The 19,859-nt window shown below is 44.0% G+C and overlaps 1 protein-coding gene across 1 annotated transcript in view; it reads right to left on the reverse strand.

Moving 5' to 3' along the window:
- Positions 1 to 19,859, reverse strand: part of SLC18A2 (solute carrier family 18 member A2) — a 29,004-nt gene that overhangs the window by 1,940 nt on the left and 7,205 nt on the right. Inside the window, exons 3-14 of the mRNA XM_008922416.3 lie at positions 17,925 to 17,983; positions 15,765 to 15,848; positions 12,843 to 12,935; positions 12,349 to 12,438; positions 12,205 to 12,248; positions 12,070 to 12,130; positions 7,339 to 7,434; positions 4,053 to 4,131; positions 3,756 to 3,807; positions 3,257 to 3,320; positions 2,082 to 2,201; positions 1,156 to 1,289 (exon numbers count right to left, since the gene is read on the reverse strand). Of these exons, the coding sequence (XP_008920664.2) occupies positions 1,156 to 1,289; positions 2,082 to 2,201; positions 3,257 to 3,320; positions 3,756 to 3,807; positions 4,053 to 4,131; positions 7,339 to 7,434; positions 12,070 to 12,130; positions 12,205 to 12,248; positions 12,349 to 12,438; positions 12,843 to 12,935; positions 15,765 to 15,848; positions 17,925 to 17,983 (976 nt within the window). The remainder of the gene's footprint in view (positions 1 to 1,155; positions 1,290 to 2,081; positions 2,202 to 3,256; positions 3,321 to 3,755; positions 3,808 to 4,052; positions 4,132 to 7,338; positions 7,435 to 12,069; positions 12,131 to 12,204; positions 12,249 to 12,348; positions 12,439 to 12,842; positions 12,936 to 15,764; positions 15,849 to 17,924; positions 17,984 to 19,859) is intronic.

The raw sequence follows: 19,859 nt of genomic DNA on the forward strand, positions 1-19,859 counted from the left end.
GTGCAGCTCTTGGCAGGGACCAGGGTAAACTTCGTAGAGCCAGCAAAGAGCAGCAGCTTTTTGGTGATGTTTTCTTTCTGTCCTTAGCCTCAGTCAATGTAAAAAAACCCAAACAAACTCAGCCTGCTCAGCCGGCAAAGGTCATGACAAGGGATTAACTGGAATCTCTGGGATTCTGCAGTCCAAATATTTGTGAAACAGAAGGTCTCTGGCCTCACTTATGCCACTATTTCAGCGAGATTCAATTTTCCACCCTCTGTGCTCCTGCCATACCAAAGTGTGAGCAGCATTTCTAGCAGGTGCTGTCCTTACCTTGCAGAGATGTGGCACTGCTTAATAAAACCATGACCATGCAAAATTACACTTTCTTTTCACCTGAATAAACAATTAACAACTACATTTTGGACCCAAGTCAGCCCTGTTCAGAAAGCCTGCTAAAGGCTGTTAGTCACAGTGTAATTTTTGACTTAGTCCTCTTAGCCCTTAATTTTAGGGATGCATCACAACACGTTCACCTGATCTGAGGCTCATCCCTAAAGACCCACTGCAGGGCTGGGCAAGATGCTGGTTTGGCCAAGAATCACTCTGCTTGCACATCATACAGTGGCTGGGGAGCACTGCCTGCCTTAAAAAATTAAGGCATTGGCAACTTCATACTTAAAAAAAAAAGAGAAGGCCTGTGGTACAGGTTGAGTAAGAGAAGTCATCAATGGCAGGTGAACAGTTTGGAGGAAGAAGAAGGAGGAAAAAATATGATGCAAACTATACTGTAGAGGACCATGGGAAAAAATAGGTTGAGGCATGGGGAATAATTTGGTCAATTGGTCAATACAGTTCTGGCTCTTCAAGGAAAACAAAAATGCATTTTATACTGACTCCCCCAGAGCATATGCTGCTGCAGAGGAATGTCTGCTGGACCCTGTTTATTGATAATCACATGTGTGCCTTTGTAACCTCTAACAAATAATGAGTTTGTCTTCATACATCTTGGACATAAAAAGAAAGGAGAGTTCATTCCAAAGATGATGCATGAGGGTGAAATACACTGTGCTGGTCTTATTTTGAGGAGTTAAGAGGCAAAGATGCAGAAATAAATTATCATTTGTTTCACAGAAAAAAACCCAAAACAAAAGAAAGAAGCCAAGTTGTGCTTACCATTTTCTCCTCTTTGGCAGGTGGACTTCGAAGGAAGAAGCACAGGGGAGCGAAGAGGATATCCACAATCCCAATAATTGTCATGAGCCATGGGAATCCAATGGCCTTTGCAATGGCACCACCAGCAGAGGGACCTTGTATAGATAAAAACCCTTTTCTGGAGATGGCTCAGGCACAAAATTTGCAGCAGCCACTTAAACAACAGTAATTTTATATACAAAACTCCTGCTTTACAAATTGATTTGAGGAATGCAAGGACATGTTTGTACTTATAAGACTTTCCTGGCTCCATACTCCACACTCACTGAAGAAATTAGAGATGCTCCTGAGGGCACCTGAATCATGCACTCAAGGAGGCAGGGGGTCAGTGGGGAGTTGTCCCCCTCACTGACACTGAGAGCACAGCTGTGGTGGTAGTTTTAAATGTTCAAGGACTCTTTCCTAGGAATATCTTGCATATCCTGCATATCCTGTCAGTGCCTGACAGCTTTGAGCCTCTCACAGCTAATGAAGTGAGCACGACACCGTGGCAGAGGAGGGGAGCAGATGTCAAACACAATTCCCTCTGCTTTATTTCTTCCAGGAAATAAGAACCTGTGCTCATAAAACCTGCAAATGCCCCTGGGATTCACAGCTGGCATTGCAGCAGATCCCCTGTTTCTGGCTGTGCTCTCCAGGCAGCAGAAGGGCACTCACCTATGGCAAAGCCCATGCAGGAGGGCACTCACCTATGGCAAAGCCCATGCAGGAGGGCACTCAGCTATGGCAAAGCCCATGCAGGAGGGCACTCACCTATGGCAAAGCCCATGCAGGAGGGCACTCACCTATGGCAAAGCCCATGCAGGAGAAGGACACTCACCTATGGCAAAGCCCATGCAGGAGGGCACTCACCTATGGCAAAGCCCATGCAGAAGAAGGACACTCACCTATGGCAAAGCCCATGCAGAAGGCGACGTCGGCGATGGCGTAGACGCTGCCGTAGACGGACACGTGGCGCAGGTCCACGAGATAGCCCATGATGGGCATCATGGAGGAGTCCACCATTCCTGGGGGAAGGGAGGAACACACCTTTCAGGAAAACACTGCCTTTGTTTTTTTCTTCTTTTAATGTCTTGGCGAACCACGTGCTGAGAAGGGATGCAAAAGCAGCTAAAAGGGTGCGTGTTCTGAAGTAGGCAAAAGATTTGTGTAAAAACAGTCTGTATTAGCTTTGTTTTTTATGGTCTGTGCTGTGTCTGAGGTCATGTATGGACATGTACACACACATACATGTGACACTTGCCAGAGGACAGGAGACATGTGAGCTTGGAGCATATCCAGCACTTCCCAGCGACTGTCTGTGCAAAGGCTCCCATCCCACATTACCAGCCAAGTAGCTTTTATTTAGGGGAAACCTATTTGATATCAACTTACACTTAATCTAGGCCTAAAAGATTGCATTAGCCTTCAGTCAGTCAAAATTATTTATAGTGGCTTTATCATGTCTTTTGAGCCTCACCTTCACTGCTTGTAAGAAGCAGCACAGGCAGCTGACAGGAGTGCTCAGATACTGGGGATTTGTAGTTGTGCCTGAAGTTCTTTCCTAACTGCACATCCCTCATGTGTGAAGATGCCCTAGAACATTTTCTGACCAGCCAAGGGCTGAAACCCAAGCCCCAGTGCCCACTGCAGCCTGCCTGCATGGTCACACACATTACCTGAAGTACCTGCTCATGGGCTTGGGAATTCCTACTTCAGGTAGAAAATTTTAAGACATTTTTTTTTCTGTGAAATGTCTGTATAATTCTTTTCCACAACAAAGAAGAATGTGGTTTTGAGGCAGTGCATGGCTTCATTTCTGAAAAGGATGTTTACATTCTTGGACAGTTGGAAAGATCTGTTTAGGTCTGGACAGACTCAGCAATCCAGCTTGTCTAAAGCAGCCTGGCACAAACTCCTTAAGCACTGTCCTTTAATCCTTCTTGCTCTACTTACCAGTTTGGGCCACAGCTCAGACTTCACTACTGTCACATCAGAGTGGCAACAAAACTAATTGTAACTTCACATAAAATCATTTTTACATAAATAACAGACTGCAAGAAGTAATTGTAAATTTTCTTACCAATGGCAAATCCAACTCCAAAGGTTGGTGCTATGAGCCCATAAATGTTTTTAGCAAATGGTACCTGTAAAGGAAATTTCAGGCAGCCAGTTATGTCACACTGCACATGCTAATGAGGTTAGTTTCTTTTTCTAAGATAAATTCTCCAAGTAGTTCTGGTACAATTTATAGAGATGTGAGAGTTTGATCTTGTTCTGAACTGTCACTTCAGACAACTGTGCCATTAAACCACTGACACACTTTATATTATCAGCAACAATAAACTGAGTGACAGCTCAATAAAGATTCATCCTCCTTTCAAAGCCACTTTTCTTAAAATAATTGAAGCACTGAAATTTGAAAGCACTCAAAAATCTGATCTGGAACCTATTAAGCACACATTGCATAATACCATGTCATAAAGCAGAAACTTCAGCAAAATCTCACGGGAAAAGCACATATTTGAAGATGAGCACACAAACATCCACATGCTTTGAAGGATACATGAGCTTCTACTTACACATAAAATACTTATTCCCACAATTAGCATCCCCAGCAAGGCACAAAGCCACCTGTCAAAGAAGAAACATCACTCAGAGATGGGTAATAATGAGATCCTAGAGCTGATCTGGAATGTCTCAAAGTCATGTCTGAAGTGCCGACTTAAACAACAAAAGTAGCAATGTGTTCAAAAAAGCAATTTTGCTACTATAGAATGAAGTTTAATGATTTCCACTATCAATAAACTGCCCTGGGAAACACTGGAAATGGTACATGAGGAGACTGGAAGATGATTAGTATTTTAAATGAAGCATACCTGCCAATTTTGTGTGCAAGTATCCCAAAAAGATTAGTCCCAATGAGATAAGAGACACTAGCTGGGAGAAAAGCAACACCTGAAAAATATGAATGAGATGTTTTATCAGCAAGGACTTTAGTGAAGTGTTAGAAGAAACTAATAAATCCCAGACACTGTAATTTTGATCTGAGTGCATCTAACAGAGCCTTTGTGCACAGCCCAGAGAATCAAATATCCGGTTTGTCTCATGAAATCCAAGGACATCAGCTGTGAAATGCAGGGCTGATGTGGTGCCTTTGAAAAGAGTTTTTCAGCATCAGCTACAAGAGCTGCTATGGGAGAGGGGACAGAACAACAAAGAGCAAGAAGTTTATATGGAACTGCAGTAACCTTTGGGATGGGTCAGGGACAGCAGCAGTCACAGGGGTGTGCAGGGGGTGCTCAGCACGGCTGGGGGGGAGTGCCCTGCAGGAGGGGACAGCACTGCTGCCTTCTGCCTCTGCCAGGGACAGTCACCCTCCAGGCAGGAGGGGACAGCACTGCTGCCTTCTGCCTCTGCCAGGGACAGTCACCCTCCAGCCTGTGAGTGCCATGGGACCTCCTGGTGCAGGCAGGGTTGTGGGGCCATGATACAGTCCTTAGTCGAGCACCAACTGAAGTCAAAAATGTAAGGGTGAAAAACCTTAAAATATTTGTTTGGAAACTATTTAGCTGACATATTTTTATTTTTTTTATATAATCAGTTGTTGGCTTAAATTTTAAAAAAATAAATTATGTGTAATGACTTGCAATGAGAATAAATTCCTTCTGACCCTGATGGGAGGGTACCCAGACTCATCTCCCACATCCACCCCCTTGGAAAAGCAGGTTGGTGGGACCAGCAATTTTTTCTAGCCTGGAGGTTTTCCCAGCAGTGGCCATATCTGGAGTGGTTGGTTGCACAGTGAACAGAAACATCTCTGGTTTAAAAGCCAGCTCCAGTCTGTGCTGCAGGATTCCTGCTCTCCCTACACATAAGTCAGAGAGGAAATGTCAAAGGAAGAAATGCCAGTGGAGATCATGGTGTGCCACTGCAGCCTCGAGAGCAGAGGGAGGAGGATGCAGGTGTGGTGAGAGCAGGGACTGCCCTGGAGGAGGAGGCATTCTTATGAAAAATACCCCAGAGGCAGAGGGCTGGGGTGGCTGTGCCTGATGCCAGATCCTTGTGCAGTGGTGCTGAAGGGGTCGTGTGTCCAGGAAGAACAGTGTTTTCTTCCTGTTAAATTTTGCATCTTAAGAAAAACCAAACTGGAAAACCTGACAAAACTAGGAAAGTCTGACAAATTAGTGCATGCTGTGACAAGTCTTTCTTCTGGTCCCCATTAAATCAGGTAATTCAGATTTAGAAAGCAGGCGTGACATAGCAGGACACAATCAAACCATTTCCTTCAAGTGTATATGCTCCTCATCTTTCACCAAGGCAGCATGGATTTTCTCATTTCCTGCCTATCCATCTTCCTTCCTATCTTTCTGATACTCATAAGAAAAAAATCAAGAGGTAATTTTTAGCACAGCAATATCCTGTGATTAAAATCCCTGTGGGTTACAGTGGTGGTGCTGGGGAAACGTTTCATTTTCACCTGTGTAACCACAGCTACTGCTTGGAGTATCTGGTTGTACCAAATGGTCACACAGAGCAGACCTGCACAGCTGTAAAAGAGAAGCAATACTGCAAAGGCTTGTTAAATAAGAGTTGCAGGTTGGTGTGTAAGCTGTGGATACTGAAGCAGAACCGTGATTTCTAAATAAGCTTTATGCACAGTAACATCAGTTGGGCCAATCAAGGTTCTCTGTACCTTCTTCAGATTGTGCTTCAAACAGCTGGATCTCCAATTGCATAAGATAATCATTTGCTTAAAACCCTGCAGTTCAAGATATAATTTAAGAGGCTTAAAAAAATTTAATTAATGCTGTGAAATCAGACAAAGTGCAATGGAGTCAATTACTTGTATCATTAAGGGGTAAAATTAATCTTAATTTAAAATGGATATTTTCCTTCTAGGAACCTCTGGTTAATGAGAAGATTTGTAAATCTCATTTCTATTGCACCAGTAATATGAAACTCTGGTGAGGAAGGTAGATAAGCAATATTTATTTTTCCTTTGCAAGGTTCAAAATATCTAAGTTTGCATATTCACTTTGCTATAGTACAGGCCAGAAGACATTCCCATGTTCAGCAGTACAGCAGCACATTAAGAACTGCACCTGTGGCCACCCTAGGGCTGAACTGCAATAATTAGAGCCAAGGTTTGTGTCTCTGTATGGTGCAGGGACACTTGCACTAACACAGAGTAGGGGTGTCAGTCAGATGCTGCCTGAACATCATTTAAATGAAGTTTTTCTTTCAAAAGCCATATACTGATATTAAAAAATACCCTCATGAAACATCACAGCACAGAAGACATCATTACATTTATCAAATAGATATTGAGTATCCTCCAATTAAGAATATTCACATCAACCTCCCACACACAGTTTGACACTCACTGGAATTTTGTCTATTTTCTGGTGGGTTTTTCCTTTCCTGTTCACCTCAAAGAGAGAATAACTGCCCCAGCTTTAGTCTCTAGTCAAACCTGACACATGGGGCATGTTCCCTGTTTGCTGTGGGCACTGATCTCCTGAGACTGTGTTATAAAGGTTACAAAGAGGTCCAAGCTGGGGCTCTCCCACTGCTTTCTGTTGAAAGTAACCACTAGAAGGACATTAAATCTATCAAATTCAAGGGAAAGTGCTCCTTGTGGCCACATTTTCAGTAAATGTTCCTCCACATGGCAGCAGGAGCAGCCTGGAAGGTGTGTGTGCTGGCACAAACTTGCTTTGCCCCAGGCAGTGTACCTGCTGCAGATTTCTGTGCCTGCCCCTGGCAATTCCAGCTGGGAACTGAGGATGGACTCCCTCTAGGAAAAAACCCCAAACAAATAGTTTTGCCCTGAGAGGCTGGCTCTGCAGCTCAGCAGGCATCCTGCAGCTGGCCCTGCCAACACTCACTGCCAGATGTGCTGCTGGGTTCCCAACAGGGCTGGATTCCTCCTTCAGTTGTGGTGTTGCCCCTTACTGGAGCCTCTATTGCAGCAACATCAATCTATCAACAACCTTCTATTTTTCTTACAGACCAATGTTTGTAACTGTGCAGGTATAACAGTGAAAATCTAAAGACCATAAAAAAAAATTCCCCCCCCGAAGCATATAATCATTAACAGGACCAGAACTGACACAATCATCAGACAAAATAGAGAGATGCAAATAATATACTGTACTTTACCAAGCTGCCATTTTTTTGAGCACATGGTCTCCATCATCCAGATGGGTAAGGCTGGTTCAAGCATAGCAATAGCCATGTTGGCAAAGCAGATTGATCCTTAGAGAAAGAAGGGGAGGGGAAAAATAGAAGTAAGTGTTTCTTTTGACTATGAACAAAGGGCCATGCAAAGAATTGATGCTTTTACATAAAACATCACACTTTTTACAGTCCTATTTGTCAAGCATCACATGTTGATTAACATTAAGTAGAACACAATGTAAAATCACTGAAGACTAACTTCTTATATATTTCTATTCTTCTAGAAATTCTACAATAAAGGTTAAGCTATTTCATAATGTGAAAGTTTGCAGTGAGCTTGATGACATTTGGAGAGTTCATGAGGTCTGACTGTTGTACAAATGATTAGCTAAAACTACAATCTTCTGGTCTTTACCCAGTCTCCTGGGGCAATACCAGAGCCCTGTTGTGTAAGAAGCACAGGCTCTGACCCTGTGCCTCTGTCATCTGAGAGATGGTGCCTCCATCACATGAGGAGATGTGGAGGTCTCCATCCTGAAAATACCAAGAGAGCCACAGAGATGTCTGTCCCCTAGAATGGGAATTTTCTCCCAACATCCTGTAGGTAGCAGCCAGACAGCTCGTGCAGCAAAGCCTGGGTTTGGCTGAGCCTGCCCAGCCCTGTGAACTTCAGTGCTCACAGATCTCTTCTGAATTTCTGGACCTTTAGTAACCCAGACACGAAGGATAACAAGAGGTGGAAGTGCTGACTCAGCCTTGCCTGCCAGCTCAGCTCTGCCCACACCACTGCCTGCAGAGCCAGGCTCCAGGGGCTTGAGACATGTCCCTCTGTCCTCAGTGGTGCCCCTCAGTTGGAGGAAACCCCACAGTATTTCTCTGGATTCAAGATGCCTTTCAAGCTTCCTCAAAAGACCCTGAGGCAGTCCAAGCTTAATGCAGGGCAAGGGGACATGTCCCCTCTGCTGATCCCTTACAACTTGTTTTTAGAAATTGCTGCTAGAAGTGACAACCTCAAATTTGTGTTCCCATTTCTTTCCCTAATATTTACATTATATGAATTTTAGGAAAATATTCCAGACTCTCACAGTCATTTACCACCTAAATTTTGCCTTTTTTTTTTTTTTTAAAAAAAAAAAGAAAGGCCAAGTTTGTCTGAATTCAGAGAAACATTATTTCTCTGGGAACAAGTTCCTCATCATAAGGTTCAAAACCAAATGAGCACTGATGTCATTCTTTGCTCAGACCTGTCAGAATATATTAGACTGTGTATCCACAATTCCTAAAATGAACTTGCTGGCTCACTCCCTTCCCGGGGCAAGGAGCAACAGTTCAGCACTGCTTTGCCCTAAAGACAAAAGCCAACCTTTCCACTCGGGTGCAAGCTCCCACTGGCTTGTCTGTGAGGAGCCCCAGTTAAACACCAAGGGGCTGCCTCTTCCAGGGCAAAATCAGCCATGCTCCAGCAGCTCCCTTGATGCTGGGAAAACATTTCAGACTGCACAAAGTGCAGCCAGAGGAAGCAGGACCATTTGGACAGAGATGGCTTAGACAGCAAAGGCCTTGTTCAGGTGTATGGTGATAGAAGTACTTCAGGTCTATAGAATGCACCCCAAAAGAAAAGAGGGTGCCTGAGCTGGCACCCTGCAAGCTCACAGCAAAGTCCAATAAAGAGCATGCTACCTTAGCAAAGCTTCCCCAAAAGAAGAGAAATTATTTTTTTCCTCTGTTCTGCATGCAGCTGACCTCTCTTTAAAGGGCCACGTGTCAAGGGCATAACTCCTGCATCTTTTCATCTGGGAATTACATTACATGTCCTGTGTTGGCCAGAAGGTTTGAAACTGCAGCCTCTCAGCTGAATCCCACCTCTGTAGCCAAGAGCCCACTCAGCTTTTGGCAGAGTGCACAGACATCACTGGCATTTTTCTGTGAAAGAACAGGTACCCAGCAAAAAGCTGTCACACATCTTCTGAAGAACCCATGTGCTTGTGATGAAATCCATCTCAACTCTGGTTTTTTAATCTGATCATTTAAACTCACTTGTCTGTCCATACAACTGTGTCAGCCAGTAGCACCTCACTTTTCTTTAACCCCTGTCAGTGGGGTCTGGCTGCAGGAATGGACAGACTTCAGTCACTGAGCTCCTACAGCTGTGACAAAACACGGCAGCAACACTTCTTTTGCCTGGCCAGTGAGTACAGATGGTATGGGCTTCAAAGAGCCACCTCTGACACAAGGGCACCTCGGGCTGAGGAGTAATAGTGTGCTATAGATAAACCAAATTGGTCAGAAAGTGCTTCTATGTTAAGAATACAAACAATTACAACTCAAGTGTATGACACACACTCGTGAGATTGTCTGAATTTATAGCATGAAATTAGTGTACCTAAATCAAGATTGGAAGGAACACCAGCTGTTAACCCTTTTACAGCATGCCTAAAACATCCCTGGCTTTTACTGGTGGTCAACCAACCAGCCCACTGGCGATGCAGTCAGTGTTTTAATGAGGTAGTGAGCTGCCTGAAAAGCCATTCACACCCCCTGATCTCCTGAGCAGAGTGAACCCAGCAGGACTTTTAACCTTCTCCTCTCTAATGTGTATCTGTACACTGAACACTGCACACAGTGTGGGACACCTGCAGTCACAGGGGTTTGGACACAGAGGGGTGTGACACGGGCCCTGACTGATTGCCCCAGGGTGTCACAGCACGGAGCTACCATCCCACCCAAACACTGACCCACCCTTCCCTGCCAGCATCAGGATCAGAAATTCCCAGCCTAGAAAATAAAGCAAAAAAATGCCCACCCAACCCCTTGGGATAAGGGAGAGGAAATGAAATGTTCAGAGCCTTTTTAGTAACTAAAGCAGTGATTTCAGAATTGAAGCAATTAACACTTAAGCAGTGGATTCCCAGTGCATCAAGAAAACTGCATTTGGACAGATGTGTATTCGTAAGCCAGATAAGCTGAAGTTATAGGTGGTATTTGGCATTCAGCTCTGGCAAAAACAGTTTTAGTCTGCAAGGGAAATAAAGCTGGAGAAGAGGGTGAGGTTAGAGAGCATCAGCATCATCTGTACTGGGCAGGCTCTGTCCTGGGAGGCAGAGACCCTGGGTGCTGTACTTAGTCCCTCACGTGGATTGTCAGTGGGGTTTTCTCATACCCTGGGCACTGAAGCCTGGTGGGAGCAGGACAGGTCACTCAGAGCAGCTGGTGAGAGCAGGAAGGATCAGACCAGGAAAGGTCTCTATGGTTCTACCTGTCTGTACATCCTTCCTTTCCCTCCTCCTGTTGTGTTCAGCTGTACTGGATCAAAGATGGGAAGGGGAAACAGGAGGCACTGTGCAGGCACGTGCAGGAAAGCAGGGGACAAAAAGAGCCAGGGCAGAAAAGGTGTCTCTGACACACAGTCCTGAGTCCAGGCTGCCCATTCTTCACAACTCTGGGGCTCTGAGACTGCACAGAGCCTGAAACATTGCTGAAAAAGCTTTAGAGAACAGCTGCAGAAATTAAATGCCATGCACATGTGTTAAAACTTGGAACAAAGTGCATCCATGCTCTTAGCAGACATAGGACACAACCAAAACAGTGGGATCCGTGGTCCTTGGCACCTTTTCTCTTCCTTGGCCAAGACTAAGCTTGGCAGGAGTAGCTAAATCTTAGTCAAGCAAAGTACCCCTTAAAAACCTGTCCCCTTGTCATATTTTGTGGTGTAAACCAAGTTCTGCTCCAGACTAACCCTTGGCATAGCCTGGGTATAACATCAGTATTTGGCAAATGCTGTCAGATGAATCTCACCTTGTAACACCTGCTTTAGGCACTGTGAGAGGCAGTTACCCAGTTAGATGAATGGCACATCTGATCTCTTAGAACCAGTACTCCCTGTGCTGCTTTTTGCCCTCAAATACATTTTTTTCTATGGAAAGGTCTTTTAATGCTCTGAGAACTTCTCAAACAAAAGTGTTTGTATAACTTCAGTTACAGCTCAGCCAAGGGTCACAGAGTTAAGGTTATGGTCATTCCCTGAGATCACCAAGAAATAGAGAACCCAAGAAATGCCTGGAAGAATTGCTTTGGTGGACAAGCAAGTTAGAACTAAGAAACAAAACTAAGAAAATAACTGTCTGTTTCCAGATGTTTTGTCAACATTAGAAAGAGCCAGGCTCACTTACAGACTTCAGAATAAACATTCAACAAAATGCAATGCAAAATGGCAAACATCTCTCGAGACAGAAGGATTCATTAGACAAACGATACAGGTAATACAAAATGCCATTCACCATTCAACCCACGCCTTTTCTGAAATACAGTCCACACTGAAGAGACCAAATTCACTCCCTCTTCAAACAGAAACAAAGTTCAGAGTTATTCCCTACGCCTGCCTGTGGTGTGCTGGCAACCCCTCCCTCTGAAACCCTGGCCCTCCTCACTTGCCCCACAGAAAGTTTCCTGTCCACATCTCATTGCCTCAGCAAGCACCTGCAAGTCATCAGTGTCCTCTTGGCTGGAAAGACACATTTATTTCAAACCTTCTGCCTGTTGTGTTTCTGCTGGTATATTCATCCTGTAGGATGAAGTACCAACAGGCACTTTGAGCTTTATGTAAAGGAAACCAGCAAATGACAATACTGTCAAAGCAGCTCAGCCCAAGGCACGCCAGCAAGTCAGGAATGACACCAGTGGCTGGTTTAAAGGAAATAAAAAGGGATGTAGTACCTGCTGCAATAATGATATAGGGGTCCTTCAAAAGTGTCAGTAACGGTGTCCCCTTCTGGCTCTGTGGACAAAAGCTTGGGATTAGGAAAGGCAAAGTGTCACCCATTGCCTACAGGGCTTTAGCTGAACACTCACCTCTGCCTGTGTCCTGGATGGCTGCAGAACCAGTAACTGAACAGCTGCAAACAGAAACCAGTGCTGCAACATTCCCCATGAGGGGGGTGGATGGTGGGATTATGGAAGGGATACAGGTGATCCTGACCCTTTGGATCTACTGACCTCCATCTAACAGAGCCAGCGCTGCCAGAACCAGGAAAGGAGAACTCTTCCCCACAAACTCATACATGACACTCCCGAAGGGGGGGCCCACTGCAGGGAGAGAGGAAGGACACAGTTGTGAAGCCACACCTCTGACTGAACAAATGTCCCCTGCAAGCATTTGGGCATCCTGCTATTGGCACACAGAGACCAAAAAGTTCAGTTTAAAAACCCCCACAAAGCTCACTGATCACAACAATACCATATTCTTCACTCCCCTAAATGCTCCTCCATATGAACAAAACCCAAGCATCTCAGAGATTCCTGGTCATATGCACCTCCATAAGGAATGTGCTGCTGTGGGAAAAGCTCTTCTTAACGTGCCCTGCCAATCTAACCTGGAGACTGCCTGACAGCATCACACTCAAGAGTCCTGCTGCCTCAGAGCAGCACTGCCTTTGGGCTGGCTGGGACAGGGGTGGCTTCTCTTGCCAGCAGAGCTCCAGCTCACTGACCTAACACTCCCATGGCCAGGCCTCCCAGTGCAATTCCCATGGCGTTGCCTCTCTCTTCATCATCCGTGTACACCGTGGCCAGCAGACCCATCCCTGCAATCCAAACAAAGAAAGAAAAGAACACAAAAAGCACAACACAAAATTAGACATCTGTGTGCCACAGTTTATGGTCATCATTTGCCACACCTACTAAACATCACACAGAAAAGGCAGAAAGTATCTGTGTGTGTACATATGTCATGTCACGTCATACATGTCATACAGACATGACATACATGACATGTATGACATATACATGTATGTATATACACACACACACACATATATATATAAAAATATATATAGTCCCTCCCCGTAGAATTAACTTTGAAGCAAAAAGGGGTTTGGCAATGCATGTGGTCTCCAAGACCATGTTCCATTGTGCAGTATCAGTCAAGTAATTTAATAATGCCCTTATTTGCTGGATTCTTTGTCCCTGTCTTTGTCACAGAGCTTTTAGACTGTTTCCAACTAGCAGTAGCAAAGCTTTTGACAAGCACTCACTATCCTTTATTTATGCTCTGGGTGCATGACACAAAGGTCTGGTGACCACTCAGCTGAAATTGTGGTCAGTGCTGCCTGTGCTCTGTGCATGAGGTATTAGGCAGAACTGATTACTTTGTAAATGAGTATTTCAAGTTCAGCATTCAAAATTAAAGGATTCTTTTGACCTTTATCTTCACATGCTTCATTTCTGCATTTCATTATGAACATTCATTTCACAAAAGGAAACATGAAGCCTAATTCATTTGTGTTTTTGTGAAGCACTCGGACACTATAGATGTAAAAGCTGCAGAAGAGTCCTCATAGAAATTAATAATTATGTTTTCAAATCAAGATTTTTGTAGGGCTCAGTAAATAAGATGGACAGCTACACAGAAAGAGAAAACAAAACCCTGTCTGGTTCATCATTAAGTGAATACCATCCATCATGTGCATCAAAAGAGCAGAGGTCCTGTGTGGAGTATCATGCTTATTGAAAATTCTGGATGACATCATCAAACTCTTTGGTTGGAGAGATAGTTAGAGAACTGTATCAGAATCCTCAATGAACGTGAGATTTGGGGCAATATTCTGGAAAACAACACTAAGGGGCAATACAAAGAAGAAACCACAAAGTTTTACACGTGGGCAGGAATGATTGCACACACAAATGCAGTGCAGCAAGTGACTGATTGGCAGCAACAGTACACAGAACTTCCTTTGCTGGGAGATCCATGAAGTGACTGACCCCCTGTAAGGAGTCAGATCTTCTTCCCAGGGCTGGGTCTGATTCTGGTGCAGCACAGGAAGAAAGGTGTGGGGGTGCCCTGAAGACCGTCCAGAGAATGGCAACAAGGGTGAGCAAGAAAAATATCTGTGAGGGACAACTGCAGGACTTTCAATTTAAAACCAGAGAGGAGAATGCTGATGTGAGATGTGATAAGAGTCTTGAAATATTAAAGAGAGCCAGAAAGATAAAGAAAAGAAACTGTTCTTCTTGTTCTCTAAAATATGAGAAGCAGAATTAAGTTCACATGACAGGAATCTTTAGATGAGACATCAGGAAAAAACTTTGTGACCATAAAGGTACTTAAGCACAAAGCTGGATGCTGAGGGCATTTCTGGAGGCTTCTGAGATCATGCCTGTCAAGTGTGCATGAGGAATGACAGATACTAAGCTGATCCTGCCTTCAGGAAGGGGTGGACTATTTATGCTCTATTTTGTAGGTTGTCTGAGAAAAATAGTCATGTACTCATCTAAGAGCCTGTACCTCAAGGTGAACGCTTGCATAGGGACTGAGTTAAAGCTGAACAATAATTTTGATTCTGGCATGTCTTCCCTTTGGAAAGCTTAACTTTTAATCTTAACTGATGCCAGAGAAAAGATGGATTCTCTTGTCTCTACCCCTCCTGCTTGTCTTTGCCTTCTCCATCCCTGGCTCCTCATACCAGCCCCTCCCTTCTCCCTCAGCCACATCCCCACTCTTCCACTACTCATCCAGGTTTAAATCTCTCAATTAGTGCTTGTTGTGCAGCTTCAAACTGCTCTTAGGCAGAAGGTGCCCCTGCTCCCAGGTGGAATGCTCAGCCTGCAGTGCTGCATCCCCCCTGCTGCCCCAGGCACCTTTGTCCAGGGGTGGGCTGGAGCACAATCCCTGCCAAGGGAACCCAGGAGGAATCCAGCCACCAAATTCTTGTTAAGCTCCTATGGAGTTTCTGTGAACTCTGGTTATAGGCCAGGCCGAGTTGGAAAGGAGGATTTTCCTGAGTAAGCCACAGGACACCTTGACTCAACACTACAATTCACCTCCCTTCCCAAGCCAAATTTCTATTTCTACTGCCATCACAGGGAATTTTTCCAAGACTGAAATATTCAACATGAACGAAATATATTTTCTCTAGTCTCAGTCTCAAAAAGGGTTAAGTAACTTGGGCTGAAAACCCATACTCCATTTCACCTACTCATTTAAAAATAAAAGCTTGTATTACAGGTAAGCTGAGTCCAAACTGGCAGTCAGCATGGTAAGTCCTTGAAAACAACATTGTATAACAGAAATTTCAGTAACAGACAGAGCTGCTATTCCAACTGCAATAAGTACCAACATAAGTTCCCAATGACCTTTAAAATGGCTAAAAATGAATTTAAAATGTTGAAGACACAGGTGCAGAAATCCCAGGGAGAGTGCAGTTCATTTAGTGCTCTACCTTAGTGCAACCCAAATACCAAGGAAATCTGAAAAGACATTTGCTTTTGAGCTACTTTATATGAGAGGGACAGAAAAAAACCCATGAAATTGATTTAATTAAATATTTTTGTATTAATTATTGAAAGTGCAGACAAAATACCCTTCAGAAAATGACTGAATGATCTGCATTTTACTCTATCAATTCTTCTCTTACCTGCCACTGAAGAACAAGAGGAACCCACTCCTTGAAGGGACCTGGCAATAAAGAGCAATGCATAGCTTCCAGAGAAGGCAAACACTACAGGAAAAAACAGAGGTCAATTTTTTAAATTAGGTTAACTCTAACTAGGTTAAAAAGTTAGATTTCTCCAAACTATCACAAAAGCTTCCTAGAATTTAGTCAAGTGTTTACAGTGACTTGTGCCACTTTCAATGCTAACTACATTATTTCCTCTTATTGCATTTAGATGTGTCAGTGTTGAATTGTTCTCAGGTGTCTGAGCCTCCAGGTAGCACAGAATGCAAGCGCCCAAGCAGTTTGAACTAATTACTTGGGATTTGATTACAGCCTGCTCTGATTCAGCTGCACACAGAAGGAGTAACAAGGCTTCCCTTTCCAGCCTTGCCTCTCTGCTGCTTCACTGAAGGCTGCCCCTGGAGCTCCAGGCATTCAGGGAAGGCAGATGTGACACCCCTGCACCTCAATGCACTGCTCTTTCCTCCAGAAAGTGGGTGGTGAGAGGTTTTCCCCTGGTGCTGCCAGCCCCACCCCAGATGTGTGCAGCACAGCTGGCTGGAGGGGCGGGGAAGCCACATCCACCCATTCAAGGGCTGTGCCAAGTTTCTGGTGCTCCCAGCATCAGGCAAGCAGAAACATTGCACCAGAGGAAGGGCCACTCTGCCTCTGCCCAAGAGATTTATCCCCGGGCTCCACTCTCAGCCACCATCTGCCTTTTGGGAAAGAGCCTTGGGATGTTGCACTCTAAATTCCCCATCCACTAGAAAGTGGGAGTGTCCCAGAACCCCAATCACATCTCTGCTCGTGGAGCCCGTGCCATGGTCAGTGTCATTAAATCTCAGGCAGTTTTGAAAGCTTTTTTTCAGCTCCCACCTGTTGGTCACCTGAGGAATTTTGCCAGGTTATAGCTGGAGGAAGTTGTTATGCACCAACTCAACACAAGATCCACGTGCACTTCCCCCACCTACCCTGTGGGATCGTGCCTCTTGGGCTTTTCACCAGGTCTCACAAAAATTCCTACTATGTAGACAGAGAAAAATCAAGGAAAACGAAGGAAGAAAGGATGTCAGTGGATCACTTCTCTTCTCTGCCATGAATTAGGCTCACTATTCTCATCTACATCTCAACCAAAATGTGTCTAACAGTGCAGAGTTGTCAGTGGCTCTGAGACCAGGTCATCTTCTCTAGCACTTCAGTCCCCTTGATGATGCAGTTTGAAGATCACAGAATAACAGATTGATAGAATCATAGAGCCACAGAATCATAAAATCACAGAATGGTTTGGGTTGGAAGGGATCTTAAAGGTCATCTTGTTCCACCCCCTACCATGGGCAGGGACACCTTCCACTAGCCCAGGTTGCTCAGAGTCCCATCCAACCTGGCCTTGGACACTGCCAGGGATGGGGCAGCCACAGCTTCTCTGGGCAGCCTGTCATTATTCCTTCTCTTATCTACACTGGATATGGAAAATTGTTTGTTCCCTCCCTTTTTTGTCATAGGCTCTAATACATTTTACATCTGCCTTCTGAGGCAAAACTGATTCTTTCATTGTTCCTCACAGGCTCCTAATGATCCTTGATGTTCTCTGTACTCTTTCTATTTGGGCCACAGCTTTGAATGCAGGCCAAAGCCAAACATGAAACAGCAGCTGAAGCCTTATCAATGCCATTAGAGCAGACCAATTATCTCAGCTGACTTGCAGGCTGTGCTCCTGTTTGCACATCCCACTGTGGTGTTTAGCAACGCTGGGATACTGTTGACTCATGTTCTCCTCATGAGCCACTGCAGCCTCACGATTTTTCTGATAAGCCCCCACAATCTGTAGTTGTCAAGGGTCTTGCAGGACAGCCCTTCCATGGCTGTTAGAGCTGTCTGAGCACAGTTCCAGATCAGAAGAACCTGAAAGATTCAGCCTAGGACGAGACCTACTGAGGTGGGATGGAAGGTCACGATTCCTTAGAGCATGTTCATAAGGCTGTACTTGTCTAATCTCATCCACATGGAGCAGACACCCTTACATTTTCCCTGGAAATCAGTCCCTGGATGTCAACAAGAAGAATTCCTAGCGATAATTATTATGGATTATTTATCTAGAGGTTGTGTCTGGGCCAGACCAAAAAGGATGTGGACACTTACTGATTGTCGACACAAACATGATGCAGAAGCCAGCAAACAGTGGAATCTGGTAGCCTATTCTGGAAAACAAAATGAATATTTCACATTTCTGAGGTTGTCCCGCTGAGGTTTTGAGTTAGACTTACTCACATGAGTTCACACACGCCAAAAACCCAGCCTGTAGTTCCTTGGTAGGCTTTGAACTATTTATTGTGGCCCACATGATCATATCTGTCCATGTTACAAATGTCTTTTCATCTGGCACAGCAGACTTTGTATCTGAAATCCCTGGAAGAAATACTTCTCATTAGGATCTGATTGCCCTGTTCTTGTTCTGCCTTAAATTGCTCCCAACAAAGCCCCTCTGGGCCTTCCCGAGGCTGCCAAAGCTATGCCAAGGGAAGATTTGTGTGAGCAAGCTGAGCTTTGGAATATCCCAGTCATGTTTCCATGCTCGAGAGACAATGACCATAATGAGACACAGCCAAGCCAATGGCTTTTTTACTGGAAGAATTTGTCATCAGCTCTTCTGGGAGTTCTGCCTCAGCCAGGAGAACTGGAAGAGTCCCAAAGAGCCTGAGAATATTTTTTTTGCTTTCCATGTGTTTAGGAGCAAAAATGGAGCTGATCAAAGCTTTCTTCATCAACCCCCTTCTTCATTAGGACTCTAAACAGCCTGTAGAAATGCCTGGTTGCTCTAAGTATTTTCAAGTTCAGGAAACAAAGAATTTTCTGGCTGGAAAGTAAATACATTTTTTGAGCAGCTAAAACTGAAATTTCAACAAAAATAATCACAATATATTATTTTCCACCATTAAAAATCTACCCTAGAGTCAAAACCCTGTTAGCTCTGAAGACAGTCTGAGTATTCCATTTAGCACACTTTGTTCATGGCTTCTTTTTTGTAGGATTGTGGATCTCAAATGTATTTGACAAGGCATTATTTAATGGCCAAATTCCTCAACAATGGATGATGCTTTTCAAAAGAGTACACTCAAAGGATTTCAACTTTCAATGATTTGACAGTATTGGGCATTTATATTGGCAGTATTGGCTGAAGTGGGTCAATCAAATAATGGAGGAATCTATAATGGCACTTTTAATAATAGCAGTCATGACACAGGCAAACCAAAATAATTATTTTGAACTTTGGAGGTTTTTTAATATTTTTATACAATTAAGGGCTTTGGAAAATGGAAAACTCTCAGGACTGCAGGGCTCAGTGCTCACTGTTTGTCTCATTATAGCATTTGTATGAGTTTTGTGAATGAAAGAAATCTAGCAAGTACATTTCTGCATGCCAAAGAAAACTCAAATGAAGAACAATTTTGCCTTAAATATCATCACTACATTAAAATATGCCAAAAAACATAGTGCACTAATTCTTCTAGTTGAGATTTTTAAGTGTGTGTTGCAATACCCAGCAGAGATTAGTTACTCATGTGGTACTTAACTGGACTGGTACCTCTAAAGCAAATTAAACCCCTATCACAAAATTCCTCAGTGGCTTTATGATAATAATTTTAATCTGGCATAATAACAGAACATGGCATATAAGAGAACAAAGCTACCTTTTTTTTGGTCTGTTTTATTTAAAGTGACTGATTTTTCTAAGCCTGTCTCTCCTCTTGCTGTGTGTGTAGCAGTTATCACACAAGAGGATGTTGGTCTCCACTGATGTTTCTCTGTACATGAGGAAACAAAAAATTACCTCTTGCCAACTTCTCACCTGCTTCAGAGCTGAGTGAGCACTTCCCTTCCCAGTGAGCCCAGGTAGAACAGGCCACAGAGAGTTTGACCATAATTGCTTTGATTTTGAGGTTTTCAATTAAAGGAAACACTGACAGGTACACATAAAACCCCAAAATCCTGCAGGCACAGACAGTGCTGGTGGGGAGTGTTATCCTCTTTGTGGTGTGAAAGCAGAAGGTGATTGTCCTTATGTCTTCTCCCATT

Source organism: Manacus vitellinus, unplaced genomic scaffold (genome assembly GCF_001715985.3).
Source record: "Manacus vitellinus isolate BGI_N305 unplaced genomic scaffold, ASM171598v3 scaffold_40_pilon, whole genome shotgun sequence".
Lineage (NCBI taxonomy): Eukaryota > Metazoa > Chordata > Aves > Passeriformes > Pipridae > Manacus > Manacus vitellinus.